At 47.6% G+C, this 27522-nt stretch overlaps 1 protein-coding gene across 2 annotated transcripts in view; it reads right to left on the minus strand.

Moving 5' to 3' along the window:
- The window catches only part of kif9 (kinesin family member 9), a 233918-nt gene that overhangs the window by 26575 nt on the left and 179821 nt on the right, over positions 1–27522 (minus strand). For both annotated transcript variants that reach the window (XM_070894741.1, XM_070894730.1), the window contains exons 16-18: positions 23388–23561; positions 15689–15897; positions 13417–13596 (exon numbers count right to left, since the gene is read on the minus strand). In XM_070894741.1, coding sequence (XP_070750842.1) covers positions 13417–13596; positions 15689–15897; positions 23388–23561 — 563 coding nt within the window. The remainder of the gene's footprint in view (positions 1–13416; positions 13597–15688; positions 15898–23387; positions 23562–27522) is intronic.

Genomic DNA, 27522 nt, shown 5'->3' on the forward strand with positions numbered 1-27522 from the left:
ATTCATAAGTACATTATAGACATAACAACTGGCGACGAGAATAAGGACTTTCACACGATCATGGCTACCTTTGGCATACTAAAAGACTTTGCTTTTATGATGATTGGGATGCCTTCACAGAAAGGCTCGAGCAATATTTCGTGGCAAACGACCTGGCAGGGGAGATGGACACATTGCCGGAGAAGCGCAAAGCTATACTGCTGACCAGTTGTGGACCCGAGGTCGACCGCCTCATCAGGGACTTGCTGGCACCCACGAAGGCCAAGGATAAGACATATGATGAGCTGACTGAACTAATTCGCGACCAATTTAAACCAAAAGAGAGCATCCTCACGGCCAGGCTACACTCACCGTAGACCTGGGGCCAGGAGATTGCAAAGTATGCTGCCGACCTCAGGAGACTTGTGGCACCGTGTGATTTTGGCACGAACCGTTACAAAGCATTGCGAGACATCTTCGTAATAGGAATTGGCCACGAGGGCCTTCTTCACAAGCTATTATCTGCCGACACCACAGTCAACCTGCAGAAAGGCATCGGCATCAGTCAGGCGTTCATGACCTCGACTTGCAGTCATTTATCCAAGCAAATCATTTATCCTGTGGACTCAAACCCGGCAAGTATTGTACACAGAATGGTGCCTTTCACAGGCAAGACTGTAGAACGTGGCTCTGCCCAGAGCAGAGAGCATAGACCTCAGAGTTTTAGAACTCAGAGTCCGTCGAGGGGTGCTAATCGAGTAGCACCATGCTGGCGTTGCGGAGGAAACCATAGGGCTCACCAGTGTCGGTTTGCTGAGTACTTATGCAAAGCCTGTAACAAGAAGGGCCACCTCCAGCGCACGTGTAAAAGAAATACGACTCACCGTCTAGCAGAGGAGTCGGCAGATGGCTTTGAATCCAGCGGGGAGTATGATGATTTGACCAGCGAGGCAGCTCAGCCCCAAGAAGAAGTGCATGGAGTGTATACCTGCACCACTGATTGTCCTCCAGTGAAGATGGAAGTCAAGATAAACGGCGTTCCAATCTTCATGGAAGTGGACACGGGAACGAGCCAGTCAGTGATGAGCCAGGATGCCTTTGAGAGGCTATGGAATGAAAAACGACCCGAGCTGGTTTCAGTACAGGAAAAGTTGCGTACCTACACCAAGGAGCCAATCCCAGACCTTGGTAGTGCGTATGTAAGTGTAACCCATAATGGCGTGGTGCACAAGTTACCTCTGTGGATTGTTGCAGGTGATGGTCCAACGCTACTCGGAAGAAGGTGGATGGGGAAGATCCAGTGGAAATGGGAAGACCTCTTCACTCCAGCAATCGATGTTCCCCATGCTCAGAGGCAGAGCAAAACCTCATCTTCTCTTGGGCCAGGCACCAGAGAACAGACCAGCACAGCACCGGAGGTACAGACTGTCCATCACGACTGAGTGGCAATGATCTGACCGGAACGATATAAAAATACTTTCCCGGTTCCAGTGGCAGAACTCCTGGGGAAGAAGATCGAATTCACAGGTACCCTTCCAGCATTTGTGGCAGAATCGCGGGAGAGAAGAATCTGCTGCAGCGAGGGGCAACATGGCTGAAAAGAAAGACGGCCGCGGCAATATCACGAGGTGCAACGCTGAGGGACCAACATGTGCTGTCCAACAAAGGATTTGATTGGGGTAAAGCCAGCAGGGTTCTTTTAAAGGAGACCTGCAACCAACTGAACTTAAAGAGACATTGCATGTGATACGTCCTTACTACACAGTATAAATGCACACGAGGCCCATGCTTTGAGAGAAGGTCAGTCTGTGACCTGTCCTTTATTCCTTAGCACTCAAGTGATGAAGGTGGGTGGAGCTTCCCCTTTTATACCTGAAGGTCCAGGTTAGGAGTGTCTCCCACCTCGTGGTCAGTGTTCTCACGGTGTACAACTTAGGTCAGTTTATACATGGGTTACAATGCTGGTTGAATACATGACATCACCTCCCCCACCAAAGTCTTATTGGGATCACAGGTTGAGTCTCTCTGGTGGTTTACGCTCCCTTGTAGTGCGCCTGAATTGGGGCTCCGGTTGTTGGGCGCTGGCCTGAGTGTCTGCTGTTTGCAGTGCCTCAGGCCTGTCTGGACTGCCCACAGTGACTGGGCTCTCCTCCCTTTGGTTCCGGTGTTCGGTCACCTGTGGTGGAGTGAACTCTATATCGTGTTCTTCCTCTGCTTCTTCTATGGGGTTGCTGAACCTCCTTTTTGTTTGATCCACATGTTTGCGGCAGATTTGTCCATTGGTAAGTTTAACTACCAGAATCCTATTTCCCTCTTTGGCAACCACAGTGCCTGCGAGCCATCTGGGCCATTTGGGCCATGCAGCGTAGTTGAGGACAAAAACAGGATCATTTACATCAATACATCGCGCCCTCGCATTCCTGTCATGGTAGTGATATTGTGACTGGCGCCTGCTCTCGACAATTTCTTTCATGGTGGGGTGTATAAGGGATAATCGGGTTTTGAGCGTCCTTTTCATTAGTAGCTGGTGGAACCCCTGTGAGCGAGTGTGGTCGGGATCTATAGGCCAACAGGAGGCGTGATAAGCTGGTTTGTAGGGAACCCCCTTGGATTCTGAACATCCCCTGTTTGATTATCTGCACTGCTCGTTCTGCCTGGCTGTTTGAGGCCGGCTTGAACGGTGCCGTTCTAACATGGTTAATTCCATTGCCTGCCATGAAGTCCTGGAATTCAGTGCTTGTGAAGCACGGGCCATTGTCGCTGACCAAGATGTCTGGTAGACCGTGAGCGGCGAACATTGCCCGTAGACTTTCTACCATGGCAGAGGATGTGCTTGAATCTAAAATGTCACACTCGATCCATTTGGAGTAGGCGTCTACTACAACCAAAAACATTTTCCCCATGAAAGGACCTGCGTAGTCCACATGGATGCGTGACCAAGGCTTGGCGGGCCATGGCCAGGGGCTAAGGGGGGCTTCCCTGGGCGCATGGCCCAGCTGGGCACACGTGTTGCACCTGCGAACACAAAGTTCCAGATCTGCGTCTATCCCTGGCCACCAAACGTGTGACCTGGCAATTGCCTTCATCGTGACAATGGCCGGGTGCCCATTGTGGAGTTCTCTGATGAACACCTCTCTGCCCATCTGGGGCATGACTACGCGGTTTCCCCACAGTAGGCAATCGGCCTGAATCGAGAGTTCATCCTTGCGCTTGTGAAAGGGTTTAAATTTCCCAGGGCATGCCCTGTACGTGGCTGCCCAGTCCCCATTCAGGACACATTTCTTGACTAGAGACAATAGCGGGTCTCTATTTGTCCAGACTTTAATCTGACGGGCTGTCACGGGTGAGCCTTCGCTTCCGAAAGCTTCATGACCATCTCAGCACCATGCTCGGTAGCCCCCTCAGTGGTGGCTAGTGGGAGCCTGCTGAGTGCATCGGCGCAGTTTTCGGTGCCCGGTCTGTGCCGAATTGTGTAGTCATTGGCAGCTAACGTGAGTGCCCACCTCTGTATGCGGGCCGATGGGTTTGCATTTATGGCCTTGTTGTCGGCCAAAAGGGACGTTATGGGTTTGTGATCTGTCTCCAGCTCAAACTTCCTGCCAAACAGGTACTGGTGCATTTTCTTTACCGCATATACACATGCGAGCGCCTCCTTTTCTACCATCCCGTAGCCCCTTTCTGCCTGGGACAGATTCCTGGAGGCATAAGCTACCGGCTGTAACTGACCCTTGGCATTGACATGTTGCAACACACACCCGACACCATAGGACGACGCATCGCACGTTAACACAAGTTTGTTACATGGGTCATATAGCGTTAACAGATTGTTGGAACATAACAAATTGCGTGCTCTATTAAAAGCCCTTTCCTGGCTGTCCCCCCAGACCCATGAGCTTCTTCGACTCACTCGCCAGCTCCTGGGTCACGTAAGCTGAAGTCAGGTCCAATTTTGAAAAAAGTTTGCCACCGGATAGCATCGCAAAGAGGTCCTTCGCTCTCGGTAGCGGGTACTGGTCTTGGAGTGACACCCGATTGATGGTGGCCTTGTAATCGCCACATATCCTGACCGACCCATCCGCCTTGAGCATCGGCACAATCCGGCTCGCCCAGTCCCTGAATTCGACTGGCGAGATGATGCCTTCCCTCAACAGGCGGTCCAATTCGCCTTCTATCTTTTCCTGCATCAGGTACGGCACCGCTCTGGCCTTGTGGTTTATGTGAATCACTACCTTGCGTAGGAGCACGTGTAGCGGCTCTAGCAGCGTGCTCAATTTGGGAAGAAAGTTACCAAAATAGTTCAGGAGCCCCAGGAACGAATGCAGCTCTGTCGTGTTACAGGGTCTGGGTGCTCTCTGGATTGCTTCCGTCTTGGATGCAGTCGGGCTGATCCCGTCTGCTGCTACCCTCATCCCCAGGAATTCTACCTCTGGAGCTAGGAAAACGCACTTCGCCTTTTTCAGTCGCAGACCTACCGGTCCAGTCTGCGTAGCACCTCCTCCAGGTTGTGGAGGTGTTCTTCAGTATCGTAACCCGTAATGAGGATGTCGTCCTGAAAAACCACCGTCCCTGGAATCGACTTGAGGCGGCTTTCCATATTTCGTTGGAAGATCGCGGCGGCCGAGCGAATCCCGAACGGACATCTGTTGTACTCAAACAACCCCTTGTGTGTCGTGATGGTGGTCAGCTTCTTCGACTCACTTGCCAGCTCCTGGGTCATGTAAGCTGAGGTCAGGTCCAATTTTGAAAAAAGTTTGCCACCGGATAGCATCGCAAAGAGGTCCTTCGCTCTCGGTAGCGGGTACTGGTCTTGGAGTGACACCCGATTGATGGTGGCCTTGTAATCGCCACATATCCTGACCGACCCATCCGCCTTGAGCATCGGCACAATCCGGCTCGCCCAGTCCCTGAATTCGACTGGCGAGATGATGCCTTCCCTCAACAGGCGGTCCAATTCGCCTTCTATCTTTTCCTGCATCAGGTACGGCACCGCTCTGGCCTTGTGGTTTATGTGAATCACTACCTTGGCCCCCATGAAAGTGCTAATGCCGGGTTGAAATAATGAGTCAAATTTGTCCAGGACCTGTGAGCATGATACTCGCTCCACAGAGGAAATTGCATTTCCAGTTCATGACAGCAAGCCAACTCCTCCCCAGTAGTGCGGGACCGTCCCCTGGGACAATCCAGAGTGGCAACCTGTTCTCCGAATCTTTGTGGGTCACGACTACCGCGGCGCTGCCTAGCACCGGAACGATCTGCTTTGTGTAAGTCCGTAGCTGTGCGTCAATCGGCGATAATTTTGGCCTCCTGGCCTTGGATGCCCACAACTTTTCGAACTGTTTGATACCCATCAGGGACTGGCTGGCCCCCGTGTCTAACTCCATTGATACTGGGAGGCCACTGAGGAGCACTTTCATCATTATCGGTGGCGTCCTGGTGTATGAACTGGATACGTGCTCCACATGAACTCGCTGAACTTCAGCTTCCAGCGATTTCCCCCAGTGTCCATTTCTGCAATTTCTGCAGGTATTTTGCTCATCTCTGCAAACTCCGGCTGAATGTATGCCTCCACGCCTCCAGCATGAGTTGCGGTTTGAAACAAAAGGTCCCTTGCCAGTCGATCGTCCCTGACTGCCCCTGTTATTGTCCTTGAGTGCACCATTAACAGGTGTTGATGGCCCCATTACTTGCCGCATTGTCCCTTGCAATGGCGTGAATCAGCTTGCCATTGTCTCTGTTGAACTCCCCCTCTGGGTTCGACTACATGTTGGGGCATGCCTGACTGCCCTTGTCTGCCTGGAGAACTGTGTGCTGCTTTAACAATGTTGAATCTCTGTTCCAACCATTCCTTTACACAATACCTCTCGTCTGTTCTGCTAGTGGCCATGCTCGCGTGGTTTAATCCCAGTTTCTTGTCGCCATTGATACGTCCTTACTACACAGTATAAATGCACACGAGGCCCATGCTTGAGAGAAGGTCAGTCTGTGACCTGTCCTTTATTCCTTAGCACTCAAGTGATGAAGGTGGGTGGAGCTTCCCCTTTTATACCTGAAGGTCCAGGTTAGGAGTGTCTCCCACCTAGTGGTCAGTGTTCTCACGGTGTACAACTTAGGTCAGTTTATACATGGGTTACAACGCTGGTTGAATACATGACAGCATGCATGGCAATCAATGTAACGAAGCGATTAAGATTGTGAACAAAATGTTGTTGCAAGATGTTGATACTGTAAAGAACAAAATGCTGTTGCGAGATGGCTGTACCAGTCCTAATGTAAAGAACAAAATGTTGTCGCGCAATGTCGGTACCAGTCCTAATGTAAAGAACAAAATGTTGTTCCGAGATGTCGGGAATAGAATGTCCCCAAGAGTAGTAAGCGAGCGAATCAGGGAGGGTAAAGGCGCTGATCCTGATGCCCTGCCCCAGGTGTCTCCACAAGTTATAGGCCAACGACCTCAGGAGGGTGAAGGCACTGATCCTGATACCCTGCCCTAAGTCTATCTCACGCTGCAGGCACCAAATGGCACCATTCGCCATGTACCTGGAAACGAAAACGCCACAATACGCGCAGTCGGCCGCCGTTGCCCACCACCCGGGTGGAGATGGTGCAGCCCCCAGACCCAGTCGCTACCTCGGCCATGTCCGGGAGTGAAAAGTCAGAACCAACGAGTTCCCCAAACGGGACCTGGAACAGCCAGGTTCCCAACACCGTTAGAGAGCAGGCAGAAGACTCTGCAACCCTCAAAGGAGGACAGGGAGGCCATACACATCTGTGGCTCTGCCCACTACTAGGCAACGGCAAAGGCCCTGAGTCCTGGCTCGGTGAGCGAACCAAGCACACCCTGCTAGCAGGGTCGCAACGCCGCCATCAGATGACTAGGACCCTGTCCGGTTGCTCTGGAGCTAGCGTCCTCGCATACTTGTACTGCTACCTCAGTACTGACCATGACTAAACCGGGATGAGGTCCTACAAGATGAATTTAGGGAGCTAGGAGCTAAATTAAAAAGTAGGACCTCAAAAGTAGTAATCTCAGGATTGCTACCAGTGCCACGTGCTAGTCAGAGTAGGAATCGCAGGATAGCTCAGATGAATACGTAGCTTGAGGAGTGGTGCAGAAGGGAGGGATTCAAATTCCTGGGACATTGGAACCGGTTCTGGGGGAGGTGCGATGAGTTCAAACCAGACGGTCTGTACCTGGGCAGGACCAGAACCAATGTCCTAGGGGGAGTGTTTGCTCGTGCTGTTGGGGAGGGGTTAAACTCATATGGCAGGGGGATGGGAACCTATGCAGGGAGACAGAGGGAAGTAGAATGGAAGCAGAAGCAAAAGATAGAAAGAAGAAAAGTAAAAGTGGAGAACAGAGAAACCTAAGGCAAAAAGCAAAAAAGGCCACATTACAGCAAAATTCTAAAGGGGCAAAGTGTGTTAGAAAGACAAGCCTGAAGACTCTGTACCACAATGCGAGGAGTATTTGGAATAAGGTGGACGAATTAACTGCGCAGATAGCAGTTAACGGGTATGATGTAATTGGCATCACGGAGACATGGCTCCAGGGTGACCAAGGCTGGGAACTCAACATCCAGGGGTATTCAACATTTAGGAAGGATAGACAGAAAGGAAAAGGAGGTAGGGTGGCATTGCTGGTTAAAAGAGGAAATTAATGCAATAGTAAGGAAGGACATTAGCTTGGATGATGTGGAATCGGTATGGGTGGAGCTACGGAATACCAAAGGGCAGAAAACGCTAGTGGGAGTTGGGTACAGACCACCAAACAGTAGTAGTGACGTTGGGGACAGCATCAATCAAGAAATTAGGGATGCATGCAATAAAGGTACAGCAGTTATCATATTGATTGGGCTAACCAAACTGGTAGCAATGCGGTGGAGGAGGATTTCCTGGAGTGTATTAGGGATGGTTTTCTAGACCAATATGTTGAGGAACCAACTAGAGGGCTGGCCATCCTAAACTGGGTGATGTGTAATGAGGAAGGACTAATTAGCAATCTTGTTGAGCAAGGCCCATTGGGCAAGAGTGACCGCAATATGGTAGACTTCTTTATTAAGATGGAGAGTGACACAGTTAATTCAGAGACTAGGGTCCTGAACTTAAGGAAAGGTAACTTCGATGGTATGAGACGTGAATTGGTTAGAATAGACTGACGAGTGATACTTAAAGGGTTGACAGTGGATAGGCAATGGCAAACATTTAAAGATCACATGGATGAACTTCAACAATTGTACATCCCTGTCTGGAGTAAAAATAAAACAGGGAAGGTGGCTCAACTGTGGCTCAACTGTGGCTAACAAGGGAAATTAAGGATAGTGTTAAATCCAAGGAAGAGGCATATAAATTGACCAGAAAAAGCAGCAAACCTGAGGACTGGGAGAATTTTATAATACAGCAGAGGAGGGAAAAGGGTTTAATTAGGAGGGGGAAAATAGAGTATGAGAGGAAGCTTGCTGGGAACATAAAAACTGACTGCAAAAGTTTCCATAGATATGTGAAGAGAAAAAGATTAGTGAAGACAAACGTCGGTCCCTTGCAGTCAGATTAAGGTGAATTTATAATGGGGAACAAAGAAATGGGGAACAAAGAAATGGCGGACCATTTAAACAAATACTTTGATTCTGTCTTCACGAAGGAAGACACAAATAACCTTCCAGAAATACTAGGGTGCCGAGGGTCTAGTAAGAAGGAGGAACTTAAGGAAATCCTTATTAGGCGGGAAATTGTGTAAGGGAAATTGATGGGATTGAAGGCCGATAAATCCCCGGGGCCCGATAGTCTGCATCCCAGAGTTTTTAAGGAACTAGCCCGAGAAATAGTGGATGCATTGATGATCATTTTCAAACAGTCGATCGACTTTGGATCGGTTCCTATGGACTGGAGGGTAGCTAATGTACCACCACTTTTTAAGAAAGGAGGGAGAGATAAAAGGGGTAATTATAGACCGGTTAGCCTGACATCAGTAGTGGGGAAAATGTTGGAATCAATTATTAAAGACGAACCGGTCTATAATTCCCCATTTTCTCTCTCTCTCCTTTTTTAAAAAGTGGTGTTACATTAGCTACCCTCCAGTCCATAGGAACTGATCCAGAGTCAATAGAATGTTGGAAAATTTTCACCAATGATCCATTATTTCTAGGGCCACTTCCTTAAGTACTCTGGGATGCAGCCTATCAGGCCCTGGGGATTTATCGGCCTTCAATCCCATCAATTTCCCTAACACAATTTCCTGACTAATAAGGATTTCCTTCAGTTCCTTCTTTTCGCTAGACCCTCGAACCCCTAGTATTCCGGAAGGTTATTTGTATCTTCCTTAGTGAAGACAGATCCAAAATATTTGTTCAATACCACTGTATAAACTGTGGAGCGTAAAGTGATGCTTTATATGGCATTAGTGAGATCATACATGGAGTAACACTATGGGCAGAACCTCCACTTTTGTGCTTATCGCCCCAAAATGGATGTTAGGGAAATTGATTGGATTGAAGGCCGATAAATCCCCAGGGCCTGATAGGCTGCATCCCAGAGTACTTAAGGAAGTGGCCCTAGAAATAATGGATCATTGGTGAAAATTTTCCAACATTCTATTAAAAATGGGTTTTCAAATCGTCGGCTTCTCGCCCATTCTCAAAATGCCTGGTTTACATTTTTGAAAATGGGCGATACCGCGAGCGATCTCAAATGGGCGGTAGTGTTAAATTTTTTGACCTGCAGTAAAGTGTGGCCTTCCTTAGCAACGGCATGGCAACGCTCGATTCCCGTGATTCTGGAGGTCAAGGGTCACCATGACATGCGCAGAAGAGGAGAGAGAGAGAGAGAGCGAGAGGAAGCTCAGAGGGACTGAAAGCGTGGCTGGGTGTGGTGTGGCTGCTTTGGGAGAAAGGAGGGAGACTTTAGAGCTTCACAGCAAGTAGGCAAACAAAAAATTAGCTGTTACCAGTCACATATTGGACCGAATTTGTCCTATAATGGAGGAGGCATCACAGCACACTGTGAAGATTGACGCTGGAGTGAGCAATGAGGTGAAAGAGGAGCACATTGGAGGCTGCAAAAGAGCCAGGAGGTTCTTGGATGAGGCAAATGCCTCCCTCATGCAGGAGGTCGAGTTACGCTGGGGTGATTTGACACAGGGAGGGCGTGGGAAGCCCATCCCAAAGGCCTATCAGAAGATATGGACCGAGGTAGCAGAGGTGGTCTCGTCGGCGACCAACAAGGTGCGTGAGGGCAACCAATGTCGCAACGATGGAACAACCTTGTGGGATCCGCAAGAGTAAGTATTACATTGATTTACATGTACTTATGTATTTATATAATTTGATTTGTAACAGTCATTGACTAACAGCAGATGTGAGGTCTTGCATTTTTACCAGGAATGTTTTATTCAAAAAGCCTGCAGTCACGGTGTACGTCTTTAGGTAAAGAATGATAATAATCATAATAATCATGATTACATCTGAAGTGATGCCATGTGAGTAAAGCTTACACCATTGCGACATGTGAAGTCTATCGATGCCATACCCACTCATATCTGAACAATCATATATGATAGATGATTTCTAAAAGCGTCATAGAAATAATGCTGGCCTAATGAAAATCATTGCAATGCACAATGTGTTGATGGTCATGAAATGTGATGTCTGTGATGATTTTGATAGCGGTGGTGCTTTTGTCGTGCATATGCTGTGTGTAGCGCTGGACTCACCTTGTCACTCTAGCACCCCCTTCTCCTCTAACAACCTCATTTGTGCTTTGCAGCTCAGCCAGCAGCGCAGCCCCAGGCAAGACCACAGAGGTCAGAAGGTGGGGGCGTGGGGCAGGAGTCGGCGGATGATCCTATTACATCTGGTGCTGAGGAGCTCCGATTGTCGCCCGTCAATCCGTTGGGTCTGTTCTCGACGGATGAGAGAGCGGACTTCGAAGAACCTGCATTGCCACGCTCCAGAAGCCATTCCACCCCAAGGCCATCTAGTGGTCCTCCGGTCATTCCCGCCTCCACTCTGGAGGTACCGGTCCCAAGCACCTCTCCACGGGGTACCCCATTTGTCCCCAGGATGGCGCCAACTCCATGGAGGCCTCGTGGACGCGGCAGATCTGTTCCACAAACGCGACATGACAGCAGAGAGATGGTACTGTTGTCCAGGAGGACTGTAGACATTGGTGACCAGCTCATCGAAGCATTGGGGGGCATATCCCGACAGCTGGCCACCATGACCGAGTACATTCCACGCATGGCAGAGTCCCTGGATGCGATAACCAGGAACACGCTGCCAAAAGCCTCCCAGTGGTCCCCGAGCGTGGCACTGCACCCCTGGGTTCTGCACCACCACTGCGAACGACAGATGAGAACAAGACCAAAATCCTGCTTCTGCATCAGGGAATGTTGCCCCCTCGACAACCCCCACTCCCGTACTCGTGCAACCACCGCATCTGCCTTCATCCCCCTCCAATGAGGCATCACCTGAGGAGCTCCTCGGCCAGGCGCCATGGAGTGAGGAAGGGAAGGGATAGAGGTGGGGAGAAGGAGAGGGGAGAAGGAAAGTGAGGTGCATGTGCGCAGTGATGGCTGTGTTATATCTCCATCCGGGTGTATGCAATTTGTTGCAATGTATGGGGGCTGGGGACCACGCTCCTGCTTTGCCTTTGTATTCTGTGTTGCTGGACATGTTGAACATGTGATTTATGTCAATGGTGGAAAAAGTGGGGTGTGGGCGGGGGTTGGGTGTTATTGGCTGTGATACTTATGATTTCAGACCAATGTTGGTATTAAACTTTTGTTATTGAACATAACTTTGTTGCACATTGTTTCAGATTGCTGTACCGTTATACACTGGTGATTCCTTACCATGAAAGAGTTAAATACAACTTAACATCAATCAACGTAAACTTTAGCTGGCACCAAGTTGATGGGCACCATTGATGTCTGAGCTGCACACACACAGCAGTGTGTCAGCGTTGTCATTCACATTAGCGCTCTTTCAGGCAAATCTTTCAGATATCAGCTCCTCACATAAGAGTGGGATTTAACAAATGCTAGCCACACCGCTGGTGTTCGTTCCGGTTAGTTTCACTTTTTGTGGGCGTTTTTTTGAGCGAGCGATATTCTGGGCGATATGTGTGCGAGATGGTGAAATTGTCGATGGGCAATCACCTTGGCTGCTAGTTTGGGTAAATATGCTCTTTACGACAAAAAACAGTGGACGGGCGTTCATATTGAATCTCGGCATTAATTCCATGAGGAAAGTAACGCTGGGCGTTGATTTTGCCCATTCTGCTGATTCCGCCCCAAAAAAGTGGGTGGCCGGTAAAATTTTTTCCCGGCGTTAAGCCCATGGGGAAAGTAACGCTCGCCGATATGTCTCATAAAAAAGCCCGGCAGTTTCCATTTTGTGCCAAAATGGGCGATATATGGGCGTTATACGTCATTTCAGCGGTAAAGTGACCGTTAAGCATGCTAAAAAAATGGAGGTTCTAGCCCCAAAGTTTGGTCACTAATATACTTGCAGTGAAGGCTGTTCAGATTAGGTTCACTAGGTTGATTCCAGAGATGAGAGGGTTGACTTATGAAGATAGGTTGCGTAAGTTGGGCCGATACACATTGGAGTTCAGAAGAATATCGAAACATATAAGATCATGAGGGGGCTCGACAAGGTGGATGCAAAAAGGATATTTCCACTCATAGGGGAAACTAAAACTAGGGGACCTAGTCTTAGACTAAGGGGCTGCCCATTTAAAACAGAGATGAAAAGGAATTTCTTCTCAGAGGGTTGTAAATCTATGGAATTCTCTGCCCCAGAGAGCTGTGGAGGCTGGGTCATTGAATATATTTAAGACGGAGATCGACAGATTTTTGAGAGATAAGGGAGTAAAGGTTATGGGGAACGGGCAGGGAAGTGGAGCCAAGTCCATGGTCAGATCAGCCATGATCTTATTGAGTGGTGGAGCAGGCTCGAGGGGCCAAATGGGCTAATCCTGCTCCTATTATATTCTTATGTTCTTAATTCAAGAGTTGAGAGAGCAGAAAATGTTCATAAAGGACCTAAGATTGTACCCGGGATCTTCTAGTCTATATGGTTTAGTGAAAGAGTTATATTTATATAGTGCCTTACCATGTCTCTCAGAAATGTCTCAAAGTGTCTCACATCCAATGAGTTACTTTGTAGCCTGGATGCAAAGCAAGATCCCACAAACAGCACTGGGAAGAATAACCAGTAAATCTGCTTATGGTTGAGGGAGGAATGCTGGCGAGGACTACTTCCTATTCTTCTTTCACAAGTGTCATAAACATCTGTGAACTCTCGTGGAAGCAAGTCATCCTTGTTCGAGGGACCGCCTATGAATGATGATGGTGGGTATCTTTAAAATCTATCTAAGCCTCTGAAATAGGCACAGAGTCTTACCTAACGCGCACCTTGCGGCTGAGTGGTCTTCCCTTACCTGTCAGCAGCCGCAGCCTGCACTGGTCGACCAGCCTCTGGCAGTACTGCAGCTCCACCCGCAGGTCTCGCAATGTGTCAAAGTCTTGCCGGTATTGCTGTTTCAGATTCTTCAGCTGCATGATTAGATTGAACTCATCTTCGTCGATTACGGGGTCACCTTGTTCGTTCATGTACTCACCTGTCGGGTATGGAAAGAACCAACAATCAAACAAGTTTGGGCATTTTCAGGCTAAGGTCTTTAGTACAGAACTCTCATAAGCACAATGAGCTATATTGGGGATAATAGATGGTAGTGAGTCAAGTACAGCTCTGGTAATGAATTACATACGACATCTGAATTATATACAGTTTAAGAGATAGCTAGTAATGAGCTATGTTAGCTATTGCTTCTGACCTATTACTGACCAACTATTATCCTTGAGCCACCCCGACCTGTGCGAGAACACCACCGCAGGTCGGGGCTATAAATACAGCTGGCGGGCTGGGTCCTGGAACATCGTGGCAGAGGTGCGGCGAATGAGGGTCGGGGCCCAGAAGAGCCGAGGGCCCAGGGGTAGCACGGACCTGCCCACACTGCGATATGTGTGCGCACTAAGTCCATGCAGCAGAGCAGGTCTCCAGTCGTCCTGGTTAATCCTTGCCACTGGATAAAGGCCAAGCTCTGTCAAGCCCGTGTGATGGTTGATGTGCAACGGTCACCACACATTAAAAAAAATTCACGCACAGGCATCTTCCACCCCCTCAACTGGAGTTCAGGACTGGAACATCGGGTCCTTCATTGAAACATCTGTGAACTCTCGTGGAAGCAAGTCATCCTCGCTCGAGAAACCACCTATGAATGATTATTCTTCACTATCTCGTCCAAGTGGCCATTCTTAATGCCTGAGCCTATAAAGTGAGTGGTGTTCGCTACTTGACCACCACACACCAGTCTGATCCTGTCCTTGTCTGAAGGCATACACTTTCCAGCAGGGATCATCTGATAGCAATCAGAAATAGGAACCCTGGCTCATTTCCCCCACCCGCTCCCCCCAGGCACGTGTGCGGAGTCCAATTGCAGCGCATCAACTGCTGCTTTGGCTGAGCACAGCTAACTCAGCACAGACCAGGGAACTGAAATCGGTTATTCCTTGTCCCACTGCGCCATCAGGAAACATAATTTGAATGCAAACTCCCTCGCCCGTTCCAACGGTGAAATCATAAAAGTTGTACGCTGGGGCATTTATGAATGGGGCCTAAGGACTGTGGGCAAAAGGGTCATTTCTGGAAAAGTTAAAATATCTTGGCATTCTATTTCTCCATGCCTCAGCTCAGACTTATACCTTTGATGCCAAGATGGATGAAATTACCTGCTCCTTCACCTCCACTAATGTCCCCTTCCATTGGCTGCTAGGAGGCACAAGGTAGTACAAACCTGTTCAATTTTCCTTGCGACACACCACACTGGGCAGGGGATTGGAGCGGGAAGGAGAACTTGAAGACTGAACCATCGAAATTGTAGCTCTGTCCACAAGTACTTAATGCGCAGGGTGACATTATTACCATTACGAATATTCCCTTCCTCCAATTTTATCTCCTTTTTGTTTCCAGGCTGGAGTCAGTCGATTTAAATTGGGCAGGAGCTAAAGATGTCGGCTGCCTTGATATTTTGGCCAAGGTTGCAAGCCTGGACAGCAATTCTACCGCAGAGGGCTATCACAGCCGAGTCGGTTCCTGTCTGATCTGACGTTTACACACATATTTATTGGACTTATTGGTTAGATTACTGGACGAGTAAATCAGAGAATGTGAGTTCAAATCCCACTGTGGCAGTCTGATCATTTGAATTCTGCTTTAAAAAAAAGGGACAATGACGCAATCGGATTGTCATAAAAATCCAACTGGTTCACGAATGTCCTTTAAGGAAGGAACCTGTCATCCTTATCTGGTATGGTTTATGAGTGACTCCAGTCCCACACCAACATAGTTAACCCTTAACTGCCCTCTGAAGTGAGCAAGCAAGCCATTAAGCTGTATCACCACCTTCTCAGGGCAAATAGGGATGGGCAATCAATGCTAGCCTCGTTAGCGACTCAACCTCCCAAGAATGGGAACAAAGACAATTTTCAGCAGAGATAACAGGACAGTGATGAGGAGCAGGAACCGTGGAATGATTACAGTGCCATTACTGTTGCCCCAGTTCAGCTAACACAGCACAGACTGGGAAATCAAGCATGGTACCTTCTAGGCACGTATGTCTCAGAACGTGTACACTTTCCTTGTGGCATTACCTTGGTCCTGCCGCTCCTGTTTCTTGACGTTGAGCGCCTTGTTAGTGACGTCGATCTCCTCCTTGGTGTTGTTGATCCTCTCAGTCAGCTCAGTTAGGCTCTTCCTCTTTTCACTGAGAATACCTTTATTCTCAATCAGGATGCGGTTAATCTCACGGCCTTTCTCCATTTTGAACATTTCAAACATCACCGGCTTCAGTGGAGGAGTGCTGAGCCACAAAAGTGGAAAACAGAAATAAGGAATAAAATTAGAAAGAGGAATGAACCCTAATTGGACCAAACTGTTTTTGTTAAATAATGTTTTCCTTTGATTTGCTCCATTTTGCTTCCCTCCTCTTCAATAGGTGCTGCCCTTTGCTGTGATACAGATACATAGGCTATTTGACAGTAGGAAGCATCACAGTTGAACCTGATCCTGTCATCACCCCTTTACAACAGGGAATACTGGATAGCAATCAGAAGCAGGCATGCTGGCTGATTTTCCCCACCCCCATAATCCAGGGATGCCAGGCCAACATCAGAATCCCAGCCATTTCCTCAGCTGAAAACTCAGCACAGACTGGGATTTGAACTAGGACCCTTTTTGATGGGTTTGTCCTACATCACATGGTGTCTTTATCCACTGGGTCACTGGGGGTAGGCCAAGTGGTAAATTATCTTCAAACCCTGCTCTGCCCTCTCCCCACATAAACACTGAGAAGTGCCTGAAAGGTGCTGTATTTTTTTTTTAATTGTTCATGGGATGTGGGTGTCACTGGCAAGGCCAGCATTTATTTCCCATCCCTAATTGCCCTTGAGAAGGTGGTTGTTCAAGTTAGCCTGGATCCCCATGTCTTTGCTGGTGTAGAGATTGTATTCTCTGGAGACTGCATATTCGTGGGGTAGGTGTGGTGGTGCGATGTTTATAAGCACGGGCAGCCAAGCCCGTTTCAAATCTAGGTGGTCATTTTGGACCGTCACCAAAGCTCTTCAGCGATCTCCTCTCAGCCTTGATGACGAAATGCTTGGAAGAGCTGTGACATATGGAATGGACTCCTTATAGAGGATCCTACAATACAATCTGAAGGATCAAATCTTCCTTGCAAACAGTGGACAACCATCAACCACCTCAGAACTGGTCATGGTAGATGCTGCCACCTTCTCTATAGATGGAAGATTTAAGCATCCCCATCATGGGACTGTGGAGCTCCCAATCGGACCCTGGAGCACATCATTGGGCACTGCGCTCAGAGGAAATTCGCAGACAGCCCACAAGATATCCACGCTGTTACACTGGAAGCTTTGACCTGGATATCTGACTTGGATATTGACATTTGATTTGCTTTACTACTACCATATGAAAGAAGAAGGTGGTGGTGGTGAGCCGCCTTCTTAAACCTTGGAAGTCTTTGTATCGGTTTGTTATAACTGAATGGCTTGCTAGGCCATTTCAGATGGAAGTTAAGAGTCAATACATTGCTGTGGGTCTGGAGTCACATATAGGCCAGACCAGGTAAGGATGGCAGATTTTCTTCTCTAAAGGGCATTAGTGAACTAGATGGGTTTTTGCAACAATCCGGTAGTTTCACAGTCACTGTTACTGACATTAGTTTTTTATTCTAGATTTATTTAATTTACTGAATTTAAATTCCCCAGTTGCCATGGTGGGATTTGAACTCGTGTCTCCGAATCATTAGTCCAGGCCTCTGGATCATTAGTCCAGTAACATAACCACTATGCTTCCATAGCCCATAAATTCTTCGAGTATTTTATGGAACTGGTGCATGATAGTCTTATAGAGGACGTTACAGTTCTAGAATGGGCAAGAAACTATTCGTCTGTAAGCGGCATCACAGTTGAACTCAATCCTATCCTCATCCAATATTGATGTGCATTTTCCACCAGGGATGGCTGGACAGGATCCCTGGCTGATTTCTCCCTTCCAAACTCAGGAACACTGAGGCCAATTATAGCACCCCAACTACTGTTCAGGTTGAGATTAGCAAACTTGGCACTGACAGCAGGTGGAACCCAATCTATATGCCTCAGTATGACACCAAGTGGTGCATTTATCTACTGAGACATCAGGAGGGGAAGAGAGCTGCTGTTAGCATTGGTGAAATGACACATGGGATATTGCAGAGGTATGGTCACCGGATTTGAAAATAAAGACAGTGGAAAGAATTCATAAAAGCACTACAAAGGATGAAAAGGCTGCCATGTGTGGTATCATAAGTACATTTATGGAAAATTTTGGTTGATCATTCCAGTGAAATCGTCAACATGCGACATTGAAACAGAGGAACAGGAGCTTGCTATTCAGCTCCTCAAGTCTGTTCTGCGATTCAATTAGACCATGGCTGATCTGTATCTCAACTCCTATTATCTGCCTTAGCTTCATATCTCTTGACACCCTTATTCAACAAGAATCTGTCAAATCTCAGTCTTGAAAATTTCAATTTACCCAGCACCACAACCTTTTGGGGAGAGTTCTAGATTTCCACTATCCTTTGTGTAAAAAAATGTACCTCCTGATTCCCTCCCAAATGACTTAATTTTAAAATTGTGCCCTCTTGGATTCTAGATTTCCCCCACCAGAGGGTATAGGTTCATTGTATCTACCCTATCGAATCCTATTATAATTTTAAACACCTCAATCAGATCACCTCTTAACCAGCTAAACTCAATGGAATACAAGCCAAGTTTACGGAACCTGTCCTTATAATGTCACCCTTTAAGCCCTGGTATGATTCTGGTGAATCTGTGCTGCACCCACTTCAAGGCCTTCCTGAGGATTGGTGCCCAAAAATTGAATGCATGGTTTGAATGTGTTGACCAAGGGAAACGTGTATGAAATCATTCATAATATCAATACACATACAGATCAGAGCAATTTGCCCTTCTAGGTTTTAAAGAAAAAATGAACTTGCATTCATATAGGGGTTGAAATTGACCCTTTTATAAGTTCCATTACCGCCTCCAAGAGGCGACTGGGGCAGACGGATAGGCTGACCCATCCAAAATTGTCCCGGGGCTGGAAGCGGCGGGAATGGGTTACCGCACCGCCCATTTTCTCGTTGCGTCGGGCACAGGACGGCCCCTTACCGACCGGCAGCAACCTGCTTTCCAACTCCATGCCGAATACCACCGGTCGGTGCTACTGACAGCTTTACCCAGTGGAGAGCTGTCTGTGGCTGGGCAGCGTGTCTGCTGTTAAAGGGGAGGTCGGGCTGCTGGCGACTCCATTTTATTTTTGATTGTCGGCCAACTGCCAGGTCGGGCCGACAATTATGCTCATGGGATCGGCAGGGCCACCAATAGGCAGCCTGGCATTCCCTCTTGGGTGTCAGGCTGCTGACCTGGCCAAAACCCTCCCTGATGGTCCAGTGGACTTAACTAAAAACTTTGCAGAGTTCGCAGTGGCCCTCCCCTTTACCTGAAGTAGAGGGACCTTGTGACATATCAGCGCGATGCGGATGACTTGGAGCAACCCGTCTGCACTTCCGCCCCGCTGACGACAGCCGCTCCGACCCATCCGCCCCGCTGATGACTGCAACATTGCTCCGACCGGGAAAAAAAAATAACGTCCTGAATTTCGACGGATTATCCGCCCCAGGTGGACAGAACACTTACAAAACGGTAAGTGCACCCCGTTTGGGGCGGAGTGCAATTTTGGCCCCATGGTATCTTTCACATCCTCAAGACATAAAGTGCTTCACATTTTAAGTGTAATGTTGAAATGTAGGGAAATATCAGCAATTTGCATAGAACAAGATCCCAGAAACAGCAATAAGATAAATGACCAGATCATTTGTTTTAGTGATGATGAATCTGAGATAAATATTGACCAGGACACTGAGAGGAACTCCCACGTACTTCCTTGAACAGTGCCACGGGATATTTTACGTCTCTCTCTCTTTCTCTCTCTCTCTCTCTCATTTTTTCTCTCTTGAGGGCAGACAGTGCCTCGCTTTAGTGTTTCATCTCAAAATGTTTTTAAACTATAACTAATGAAAATAAACCCAATGTCAGAGAAAGGACTTGGAGTTTGAAGCAGAGGTAGGATTACGATCAGGTATCTAAATGTAAACAGATTAATGTGGTGAGCTATTTTCTGCAAAATCTTGAGGGCACAAACTGTTTCAAACTAAGAAAGCACAAGATAAGCTCAGCATATTAAAAAATTATTTACACTTAAGAATCATTGCCGACATTCTTTTTGGGGAGGCAGGAGAAGCTCTCCTGTTCCTCTGGCTCCACAAAATTTAACACAAACTGTTTTGTGACCATCTTTTTTTTTGAACAACTGCTGGTTAGGTCGTTCCGGACTTGCTACAACTAAGCAGAACTTGCACGGCACAAGGTCCGCCCATTTGTACCTAAATTTTGCTTTGGGTTAAAACCGGAAAAGGCTCCAATTTGCATAGAAACGCACCGCCATTCACTAAGATCATGGCTGATCATTCCCTCAGTACCCCTTTCCTGCTTTCTCTCCATACTCCTTGATCCCTTTCGCCGTAAGGACCATATCTAATTCCCTCTTGAATATATCCAATGAACTGGCATCAACAACTCTCTGCGGCAGGGAATTCCACAGGTTAACAACTCTGAGTGAAGATGTTTCTCCTCATCTCAGTCCTAAATGGCCTACCCCTTATCCCCTGGTTCTGGACTTAACCAACATTGGGAACATTCTTCCCGCATCTAACCTGTCCGTCCCGTCAGAATCTTATACGTTTCTATGAGGTCCCCTCTCATCCTTCTAAACTCCAATGTATAAAGGCCCAGTTGATCCAGTCTCTCCTCATATGTCAGTCCAGCCATCACTGGAATCAGTCTGGTGAACTTTCGCTGCACTCCCTCAATAGCAAGAACATCCTTCCTCAGATTAGGAGACCAAAACTGAACACAATATTCCAAGGCCCTGTACAACTGCAATAAGACCTCCCTGCTCCTATACTCAAATCCCTTAGCTATGAAGGCCAACATGCCATTTGCCTACTTCATCGCCTGCTGTACCTGCATTCCAACTTTCAATGACTGATGAACCATGACACCCAGGTCTCGTTGCACCTCCCTGTTTCCTAATCTGCTGTCATTTAGATAATATTCTGCCTTCGTGTTTTTGCCATCAAAGTGGATAACCTCATATTTATTCACATTATACTGCATCTGCCATGCATTTGCCCACTCATCGAACTTGCCCAAATCACCCTGCAGCCTCTTAGCATCCTCCTCACAGCTCACACCGCCACCCAGTTTAGTGTCATCTGCAAACTTGGAGATGTTACACTCAATTCCTTCATCCAAATCATTAATGTATATTGTAAAGAGCTGGGGTCCCAGCACTGAGCCCTGCGGCATTCCACTAGTCACTGCCTCTCATTCTGAAAAGGACCCTTTATTGCACACATCCATTATTTCTTGTTTGCTGCTGTCCCCACCGTCACTACTACTGTTTGGTGGTCTGTACACAACTCCCACTAGCGTTTTCTGCCCTTTGGTATTCCGTAGCTCCACCCATACCGATTCCACATCATCTAAGCCAATGTCCTTCCTTACTATTGCATTAATTTCCTCTTTAATCAGCAACGCCACCCCGCCTCCTTTTCCTTTCTGTCTCTCCTTCCTAAATGTTGAATACCCCTGGATGTTGAGTTCCCAGCCTTGGTCACCCTGGAGCCATATCTCTGTGATGCCAATTACATCATACCCGTTAACTGCTATCTGCGCAGTTAATTCGTCCACCTTATTCTGAATACTCCTCGCATTGAGGCACAGAGCCTTGAGGCTTGTCCTTTTAACACACTTTGCCCCTTTAGAATTTTGCTGTAATGTGACCCTTTTTGTTTTTTGCCTTGGGTTTCTCGGCCCTCCACTTTTACTATTCTCTTTTCTATCTTTTGCCTCTAACTCCCTTTTATTTCCCATTTCCTCCCTGTATAGGTTCCCATCCCCCTGCCATATTAGTTTAACCCCTCCCCAACAGCACGAGCAAACACTTCCCCTAGGACATTGGTTCCGGTCCTGCCCATGTGCAGACCGTCCGGTTTGTGCTGGTCCCACCTCCCCCAGAACCGGTTCCAATGCCCCAGGAATTTGAATCCCTCCCTTCTGCACCACTCCTCAAGCCACGTATTCATCTGAGCTATCCTGCGATCCCTACTCTGACTAGCACGTGGCACTGGTAGCAATCCTGAGATTACTACTTTTGAGGTCCTACTTTTTAATTTAGCTCCTACCTCCCTAAATTCATCTCGTAGGACCTCATCCCGATTTTTACCTATATCGTTGATACCTATATGCACCACGACAACTGGCTGTTCACCCTCCCTTTTCAGAATGTCCTGCACTCGCTCCGAGACATCCTTGATCCTTGCACCAGGGAGGCAACATACCATCCTGGAGTCTCAGTTGCGACCGCAGAAATGCCTATCTATTCCCCTTACAATCGAATCCCCGATCACTAAAGCTCTCCCATTCTTTTTCGTGCCCACCTGTGCAGCAGAGCCACCCACGGTGCCATGAACTTGGCTGCTGCTCCCTTCCTCTGATGAGTCATCCTCCTCAACAGGACCCAAAGCGGTGTATCTGTTTTGCAGGGGGATGACCGCAGGGGACCCCTACACTGCCTTCCTTGCACTGCTCTTCCTGTTGGTCTTCCATTCCCTATCTGGCTGTGGATCGTTTACCTGCGGTAAGACCAACTCGCTAAACGTGCGATTCATGTCATTCTCAGCATCATGCATGCTCCAGAGTGAATCCACCCTCAGTTCCAGTGCCGCAATGTGGTCTGTCAGGATCTTTAGGCAGATACACTTCCCGCATCGTAATCGTCAGGGACACCGGAAGCGTCCCTGAGTTCCCACATAGTACAGGAGGAGCATAACACGTGTCCGAGCTCTCCTGCCATGACTTAACCTTTAGATTAACTTAATTGGGCAACAACAATGTTAAAAGGTTACTTACTGATAAAGAAAAAGAAAAACTACTTACCAATCACCAGCCAATCACTTACCCCCTTGGCTGTGACGTCACCTTTCGATTTCTTTCGACTTCTTTTTTGCCTCCCTGCTACAGCTGCACCGGCACGCCTCCCGCAGCTCGAACTCCCCGACTCCTCCTCGACGGCCCTTTTATAGGCCTCACCAACGAACTCTCGCAGCTCGAAAAGTAAAGCAGCCTCACGCATCTTTCAAGCGGGTGTGTTGCTCGCCATTTAAAAGTGCCACCTGAATATGGCATCAATAAGGTGACTGAGGTGCCACCACCCCTAATGATTTTTGACTCTTGGCTATTTGTTTTTAACTCACAGCTGTGAGTTAAATGTCTGCCCTCACCATTTTCATCAGGCCATGCCCATTATTGCTGATACAATTGTTTTCCCTTCTGGAATCACTTCCTATCGCAAAAGACACCACAACAATCTTTCAAAGGACAGAGCAATACTTAAGAATAGAAAAAGCTATTGAGCCTAATAAGCTTTCTACCTTTTCACCATATTCCTCAATTATCTTTTCTTTCCAAAGATACATTTTGAGCCCATTTATACTGTACTCACCAGACCACCACTAACCACTGTACCCCTTACCAAACCAATCCAATCCAATCAGTGACAAAATCACTAAAAGAGGAGTGTTATACTATAAATTCTACTGATTTCTGAACCCTTGACTTCTGCTTCCCACATGCAAGTCTTCCCTGAAATTCATCTGCTTACCTGGACCTGGTCTCTTCCAATTTGACACCCGATTCTGAATGCAGAGAATCAGCACTCGGTACATCTTGCTCTCTCTGTGCTGTATCTTTCGCTTGAACAGCAAGAGGTTCTTTCACCTGAAAAGCCATTTCTGCATCTTTTCCTGAGAAGGATGTTCGTTCCTTCTTGGCAACACTAGTGCAAACAGAAAGTAACTGTCAACATAACTGGAAACAGGTAGTTACTCACGAAACGTTCTGATTTAATCTAGACAGTTCAGATTTGAAAAGAGTTATCCAGAACCCCACCTGCTAGCAGATCGGAGATGTAGTAACTCTAAAGCTGCTGGTTCATTCCGGCTTGAAGGAGCCAGTGTACTTTTGGAGTAAGCAGCTGTTAAGCAGCACTGAGCTCAAATCAGCTCTCTTCACTTTATGGTGCATCATGTGTTGGGGGTAATATATTAGCATGGATAGAGGATTGGCTAACTAACAGAAAACAGAGAGTTGGGATAAATGGGTCATTTTCAAGTTGGCAAACTGTAACTAGTGGAGTTCCACAGGGATCAGTGCTGGGGCCTCAACTATTTACAATCTATTACTTAATGGACCGAGTGTAATGTAGCCAAATTTGCTGAGGATATAAAGATAGGTGGGAAAGCAAGTTGAGAGGAGGACGCAAAGAATCTGCAAAGGGATATAGATAGGCTCAGTGAGTGGGCAAAAATTTGGCAGATGGAGAATAATGTGGGAAAATGTGAGGTTATCCACTTCGGGAGCAAAAATAAAAAAGCAAATTATTATTTAAATGGGGGAGAGATTATAAAATGCTGCGGTATAGAGGGATCTGGGGATCCTTGTACATGAAATACAAAAAGTTAGCATGCAGGTAGAGCAAGTAATAAGAAAGGCTTTTATTGCAAGGGGGATGGAGTATAAAAGTAGTGAAGTCCTGCTACAATATACAGGGCAATGGTGAGACCACACCTGGAGTACTGCGTACAGTTTTGGTCTCCTTATCTAAGGAGGGATATACTTGCATTGAAGACAGTTCAGAGAAGGTTCACGAGGTTGATTCCTGAGATGAAGGGGTTGTCTTATGAAGAAAGGTTGAGCAGGTTGGGCCTATACTCATTGGAGTTTAGAAGAATGACAGGTGATGTTATTAAATGTATAAGATTCTGAGGAGGCTTAACAGGGTAGATGCAGAGAGGATGTTTCCCCTCGTGGGGGAATCTAGAACGAGGGAAGATAGTTTCAGAATAAGGGGCCGCCCATTTAAAATGGAGATGAGGAGGAATTTCTTCTCTTTGGAATTCTCTACCCCAGAGAGCTGTGGAGGCTGGGTCATTGAATATATTTAAGGTGGAGATAGACAGATTTTTGAAGGATAAGGTAGTCAATGGTTATGGGGAGTGGGGAGGGAAGTGAAGTTGAGGCCAAGATCAGATCAGCCATAATCGTATTGAACGGCGGAGCAGGCTCGAGGGGCCAAATAACCTACTCCTGCTCCTATTTCTTATGTTCTTATGACCTATAATGTTCTGCCTGTCCAATCATTGACAGGTACTGACCCATAGAGTTCTGCCTGTCCAATCACTGACAGGTACTGACCCACAGAGTTCTTCCTGTCCAATCACTGACAGGTACTGACCCGTAGCGTTCTGCCTGTCCAATCCCTGACAGGTACTGATCCATGGGGATATGCTTGTCCAATCACTGGCAGGCACTGACCCATGGAGTTCTGCCTGTCGAATCACCAACAGGTACTGACATTTAGGATTCTTTCTCTCCCATCAGTAATAGGTACTGATCCATATAGTTCTTCCTGTCTCATCACTGACCCATAGGGTTCTGTCTGTCCCATCGAGAGAAATGGCATGTTGCTATCTGCCTCACCACTGACATGCATTAAATGTCATGAAGTTGCTGTATTTGTGCAATAGATACGAAATGAATTTGCCATAGAAAGTTAAGTCTTGTCATTACAAACGTAAGTATCCTTTTAATGACATGATCCTTGTTAATGACTGAAATCAACCTCTCTGGCACTGAAAATTAACTATAACAAGTGTGGAGGCAGTAGAGAAATTGATAGAATAAAAATCGATAAAGAGATACTTAAAAGTTTGGCAGTGCTCCAAGTAGAAAAGTCACTCAGTCTGGATGGGATGCTTCCAAGGTTGTTGAGGGAAGTAAGGGTGGCAATAACAGAGGCACTGACCACAATTTTCCAATCTTCCTTAGATATGGGAGTGGTGCCAGAGGATTGGAGGATTGAAAATCTATGCCTTTATTCAGAAAAGCGAAGAGGGATAAACCCGGCAACTACAGGCCAGTTAGCCAATATTATGGTGGGGAAATCTACAGAGACAATAATCCAAGACAAAATTAAATCTCACGTGGAAAAATATGGGTTAATAAATAACATCCAGCATGGATTTGTTAAACCCAAATCATGTTTGACTAACTTGATTGAGTTCTTAGATGAAGTAACGGAGAGGATTGATGAAGGAAGTATGGTAAATGTTGTGTACTTAGCATTACAAAAGGCATTTGATAAAGTACCATATAATAGACTTGTTTGCAAAACTGAAGCCCACAGGATGAAAGGGGCAGTGGCAGCGTGGATACGAAATTAGCTAAGAGACAGAAAGCAAATAGTAGTGGACGTCAATCCCTTTACACTTCTATCCCCCACCAGGATGGCCTGAGGTTGCTCCGCTTCTTCCTCGAGCAGAGGCCCAACCAGTCCCCATCCCCCACCACCCTCCTCCGCCTGACTGAACTTGTTCTCACATTGAATAACATTTCCTGTAACTCCACTCAACTTTCTCCAAATTAAAGGTGTTGCTATGGGAACCCACATGGGTCCGATCTATGCCTGCCTTTTCATGGGATATGTGGCACATTCTTGGTTCCAGTCTTACTCGGATCCCCTCCCTCACCTTTTTTCCCCCTACATTGATGACTGTATCGGTGCCGTTTGTTGCTCTTTCCCTGAACTAGAAAATTTCATTCACTTTGCATCCAATTTCCATCCATCCCTCACCTTCATATGGTCCACCTCCAACTTTTCCCTTCCCTTCCTCGATTTCTCTGTCTCCATTTCTGGGATAGGCTTCCGACCAGTATCCACTATAAGCCCACAGCTACCTGGACTACACTTCCTCCCACCCAGCATCCTGTAAGGACTCCATTCCATTCTCCCAGTTTCTCTGTCGCATCTGCTCTGACGATGCCACCATTCACACTAGTGCCTCTGACATGTCTTCCTTTTTCCTCAACTGAGGATTCCCCTCCGCCGTGGTTAACATGGCCCTCGACCGTGTCCATTCTATTTCCCGCACCTCTGCCCTCACCCTTTCCACTCCCTCTCAGAACGATGACAGTTTCCCTTGTCCTCACCTTTCATCCAGTGGTGTAACTAGAGGATGTGGGCCCCAATGCAAACATACATTTTAAAAAAATCACAGAACGACAGGGAGAAGTGTAGCCGGCCAGGGAAGACCCCACGCAGACGCCCCTAGAGTGAGGGGGTCCAGGGGGCTGAAGAGGGAGTTCGGATCTAGGGAAGCCGGTGTGAGGGGGAGCCGGGACAAGTGTGAGGGTGGGTTTACGGGGTGGGGGGGTTACCGCGGGGTCCGGGAGCGGAGCTGAGCTGGGTGCGGATGCTGGGGCGATGGCGCTCCAGGCTAGGGCTCTGTACAATTTCCAGAGCGAGAATGTGGGCGAGGTCTCGGTGTGGGGAGACGAGGTGCTGACCGTGTACAGCAAGCACGACATCGAGGATTGGCTGGAGGGGGCCAACAGCCGTGGCCAGAGGGGCCTCTTCTCAGCCTCGTATGTGCAGATCCTGTGGGCCGGGAGCGGAGGCGACGCTGCGCCTGGTGCCGAGCCCCCTGCCTCCCGCTATGCCAACGTGCCAAACGGCGGCTACGACAGCCTAGCGCCGCCTCAACCCCCCAGCGGCTTCCCCCTGCCGGCATCTTCCACCCGTTCGCCTGCTCCATCGACGAGCCCATCAAGCAGACTGTCATGTATCCTACATGGCTACTGTTTATACTATCATAAGGTGTGCCACCAGAGGGCACAGCAGTGGGAGACTTGTAGGTTACCTGTACAGGTGTGCCTAGTCTAGTATAAAAAGCAGGCCA

The sequence above is a fragment of the Pristiophorus japonicus genome, chromosome 1 (assembly GCF_044704955.1).
Source record: "Pristiophorus japonicus isolate sPriJap1 chromosome 1, sPriJap1.hap1, whole genome shotgun sequence".
NCBI lineage: Eukaryota > Metazoa > Chordata > Chondrichthyes > Pristiophoridae > Pristiophorus > Pristiophorus japonicus.